This window comes from Ylistrum balloti, unplaced genomic scaffold (genome assembly GCF_031769215.1).
Source record: "Ylistrum balloti isolate Yb309-2 unplaced genomic scaffold, AGI_CSIRO_Ybal_v1 Utg370612, whole genome shotgun sequence".
NCBI classification, from domain to species: Eukaryota; Metazoa; Mollusca; class Bivalvia; order Pectinida; family Pectinidae; genus Ylistrum; species Ylistrum balloti.
The window spans coordinates 1,857,684-1,862,573 of NW_026782376.1; the positions used below are offsets into that span (position 1 = coordinate 1,857,684).

Below are 4,890 nucleotides of genomic sequence, written 5' to 3' on the forward strand. Positions count from 1 at the left end.
CCGATCTGTCTAGTACTCTTACGTGCGTTTCCGCATCGGTGTATTCATCCGCGTGTGGACGCATGTGGCACCTACACCCATGCATTTCAACAGAAACGTAAGCTATATCGTTGTAAAAAAAATTCAACGATATTCTATTTAATTAATCATATTCCAAGTGTTGTAGATAAAATAAGATTTTCACTGTAAAATGTGTTGTATTTTTTGTAAGTGCGGCCTGCATTGTTTAAGCGGCACTATCCAAACGTTGTTTAAAAGTGAAGAGGCTGTGTGTGTAGTTTGAGGCCCCCATGTGGTACGCCAAATTCTGATAAAATATCGAATAATTTTCAGAGTAGTAGGTGCAAGAAAAAAAATTACCTGTAACTGAGCAAGATCAGGGTATCTTGGTCGAAGGTCGAGATCCTGTATCATAATCCCAACCGAGTCGTTAGCCGAGGTTAGGATGTTAAAGGATCTTAGCCCTGAGATACACCGATCTCGCTCAGTTACAGGTAACACAATTTATTAGTCTTGCTCTAGTGCTGCTAGCTTTTGAATTTTGAAGAGAGAGAGAGAGAGAGAGAGAGAGAGAGAGAGAGAGAGAGAGAGAGAGAGAGAGAGAGAGAGAGAGAGAGAGAGAGTGTGTGTGTGTGTGTGTGTGTGTGTGTGTGTGTGTTTGTGTGCGCTCGCGCGCGCAAAATAATGAAATTTTCACCTACAATTAAAGTGTTGTAAAACATTTACCTTGTGCAGTCTTAATTTCTAATATAAATTGTAACAAAATGGTTCGATAGGATTAAAGATATCTTTTGGTTCGGTAGTGTGATTCTAATATATGAAAGAGTCGAGAGAGACCGATTTCCAGTGGCTCGATAACGACCACTTCCATTATCGTCTGAGCCAAGTCTAAAAACCTCGTGTGGCGGATGATTGATCTTTGGGCAAGGATTGACGACGGAGACAAGCTGAGCCCAGGTATTGACATCTCCAGAATCTAGGAATGTATGATCGACCAATGTGTGTCACAGCTATAACTGTTATACTCGTCATTATTTGACTTTTGGGTCGTATTTTTCACGAGTTACTAACAACAAGTCTGGCCTTGGGAGAACCAAAATCTTGGAATCTCGTTAGAATGATATAAACAAATTGGGTCGATGTGATTAAAACGGTACTTAAGTTCATTTAGTGTAATTGCAATAACTGGTAGAGGGGGAACAGCGGTAAAGTAATTCCGGAAACCCTGAAGAAATGGTAAAGCGAATTTAACTAGCACGATTCATCACCAAAGGTGATCTCTATCTAAGAGGAAACTTGTATTGTATCCTTTTAAAAAATCCTATTGAGTAGAAATAATTATCTACCGAACCTATCCAATGTGTAATGAATTTGATAGGAACTAGTCAACTGAAATGATTACTTATTGTGCTAAAAGTCAGTACTGAGTGATTGAATGGATAGTGTTGTCTGCTCAGCCATGTCATCGGGTATATCACATCGTTCTCAAGGGTATCGGATACCATGTCAGCTTTAAAGATATTGTAAGTTATATAAACATTTCAGATATTTTTTAACATGCGAGACCTCAATTGCCTGTTGGCTAATATAAGATTATATATTTTTGATAATGTAATTTTCAAATTTTAGATATCAAAGTTGTGTATTTTGTCAAATGTTCTTGTTCTTGTTGTAATATTTATTTTTTAAAGATGTTTCACGAGGAAATTCGACATTTGAACAATAATATTATGAAACTTAATTTACACTGCAATGCGTGGTAAAAAAACTTTTACGAAGCATTACAAGGTAAAGTTAAGGGCACATATAGGGTTTCAATGAAATTCATAGTCTATTATTTCTTAATATTGAGTATTTCAATGCAGCTCACACAGAAACCCTCCTCGTTCCTTGTATCTATAAATACCGCAAGATAGATATATCTTATTGAAATTTAATTCCCTGTAGTCTATCTTTCTTCGTGTACAATATACCCTAGCATTTAATTTAACTCTGATATAATATGTTACCGACATGGCACGTTATAATACACAAAAGGTCAAAGTCATTGTCCTAATTTCAATGATTATGACAAAATTATACATGTTCAGAGTTGTTCCTAGTTTGATAATGACAGTAGTACATGCGTTTTGTATGTGTAATTTATTTTCTTTAATTTGTAAAAAATAAAAGCATATATCACATATTCTAAACCATCGATTCTTGTACACAATCCGGTGAAGCTGCGTCTTCCTGTTGCCATAGCAACACACCGTTGTCAACCATTGTTCCTCGTCCTGTCCTTGGCAGGGCAGGAATGGGTGGCCGGTCTAACTCGTTTGGCGAAATGCAAAGTTTGTCTGTTTTCTTCAAATCGTAACTGGCATAATTTGTGGGGTTGGCTGTGTTGTGATGGGTGTCGACCCTATAAGAGCGATCTGGATGAGGGGATTGCACTTTGTCTGATATGACAGGGATATGGCGATACGCAGAGTCATATGCACTGGAACTACGATGAGATGTGTCACTGTGATGAGAGGAGCTAATGTACAGATTTTGTTGGTCTCTAGATGTCTTATCAAGCACATCAGGAAGTTCCTCTAAAGCAACTTCCGGTGGCTCCATGATCGGTGCCCACTCCTCTAGTCGGCTGAGCCAAGTCTGAACACTTTGGGTGGCAGATGATTTGTCTTTGGGCAAGGAGTGGAGATTGACAAGGGAGACAGGCTGAGCCCAAGTATTTGCATCCTCAGAATCAAAGGAAAGCATGGTCGACCAATCCGTATCATAGTAGTAGCTATAGCTGATGTACTCAGATTCATCAGACGTTTCCGAGTCTTCCGGATCGTATTCCTCCACGGAGTTACTAAGGACATGCTTGGCCTTAGGAGAACCAAAAGCTTTAGATCCTTCGATCCCATTACACTCGTTGGGAAATAACGGAATGTCCTTCGTATGTGCTGTTTTTCTCATAGAGAATTGCTTAACCATCAAATTGTCTCTTGGTTTCGGTGCTCCTCGGTCGGAGAGCGCTCCCTGTACTGGGATGTGTTGTACTCCGTTAGTTGACTTACGCTGTTTGATTGATGACCGTGGTAACACAGCATCTGCAGCAATTACCATATCATCGGCGGGATGTATGCCTTTTTTACTTTGTCCTTTGCTTTGGCTACTGATGTTCAGGGTGTTTGTATTTCTGCTATTGCTCGAAGCAACGTCACCACTACTTCCGGTCAATCCTAGTTTCCTAGGAGATTTATCAGATTGAGATAAAGACCCATCTGCAGATTTCTTTTTCTTGGAATGATTTTTCTTTGATAGATTTAAAGGAATCTCAAGATTTGGTGTCGATATGCTATGGAATCCTTCATTGTCATAACCTTGTATGTGATCGATATGCACTGTATCTTCAATATGGCTGCCGTTTTCAAGATAACGCTGATCACGTGATCTTTGATCCCCACTGTGATTATTGGTATGTTGGCCCACGATGGCCTGTTTGGTTATATACAATGCTAAATCCATAGTGTCCACAGATATAGGATCATCCGAATCCACCCAATGAATACAACCACAACTTGAAGATTTTAGAATAATTCCAAATATGAAACTGACTATCATTAATGAAACAATGCACAATTTAAATAGGTAATCTCCTTCGAAAGCGACCATCCATACTGCTGTCATGGTAACATTTTCTATGACAATAGCACTATAGTAGAACACATTCCTACAACTCACTTTTGTTGTCTCCCTTTCAACAAGGTCAAATATGTTCAAGTATGAGAATAAAAAAATCCTTATCTGTCTCCACAATCCACAACCGTCTGTATACCCCGAGTATATGGATGTTATAAGAATATACACAATGAAATGGCCACAAACTGGTACTAATATATAGTAATGATACACGGACATGAACAAGATAAAAGATCCACATCTTGATATCAGCATTAAGAACGTCCCGAACACTAGAAAACATATTCCCACGGGCTTGCGAGCTCGAGCTTTCCATTCCAAAAATTCCTCGGAATCAAATAAAAACTTTCCTAAGTTGAAGGTTGCTAAGGCTATGGCACCGGAAACAAGAAATAAGAAAAATGAGAACACAGACTCGGCGTCGAATGAATTGGATGTGAACATGTAGTAACCGGAAGTGACGACAAAGGGAAGACTCTGTAAGGCAGTGTGGATGAGTCTTAGACCCAGGTATTCCTTCCAGTCAGACTCGTCATACAGAATGAGAAGTTTGAGGCAGCGCCATATTAGACCTAGCTGGCACGCGTGGAGGAGAACACACAGACATCGACCACATGTCTTGCCGGAGAAGTCCATGGTTCGGAGGACCATTACAGCCGACACGATATTTACAATAATTAGGGAACCAAGGACATAGGAAAGACTTAATCCGGCCAGAATAGCCGAAACTTCCCAAAGTCGCCAACACACATGGAGCTGGAGACCTGTCTCTATTAGGTATACCAACATACCGAACACAGCGAAAAATATGCCCATCGTGATGAAGAGGGTAGAGTGATTGTCAATCGACGGCTGTTTTTGGCTGTTTGGCTACATACTGGATGGATTTGTTAAGTATTTCGTGTGTGTCATCATCACTTCGTCACGAACTGACATTGCAGGATCATTTTTTATCCTTTTCTGACCAATTATGTGCGCACAATATGGCGACGACTACTTTGCACTTGTGTAACATAGTCAAATGATTCCCGCGCCGATCACTAGCTGTTGTAAGATATTTTTCCATGAATATTCAATTGATTTATACATCCAAATTCCGTCTCCAATGACAATCCTGAATTCCTACGGTAGGTACTTTGGTACGTATTTCCATCATTTCAGTCATCACTAACGCCTGCTCCTGTGTGAATTGTTCAGAAATGCAGCGTCTAC

General features: G+C 39.8%; 1 protein-coding gene across 1 annotated transcript; it reads right to left on the reverse strand.

The window, feature by feature from the left end:
* Positions 1–2,187: 2,187 nt before the first annotated feature.
* LOC132556935 (uncharacterized) lies at positions 2,188–4,494 on the reverse strand. The gene has a single exon (XM_060221389.1). The coding sequence runs from the start codon at positions 4,492–4,494 to the stop codon at positions 2,188–2,190; it is 2,307 nt and encodes a 768-aa protein (XP_060077372.1).
* Positions 4,495–4,890: the final 396 nt, after the last annotated feature.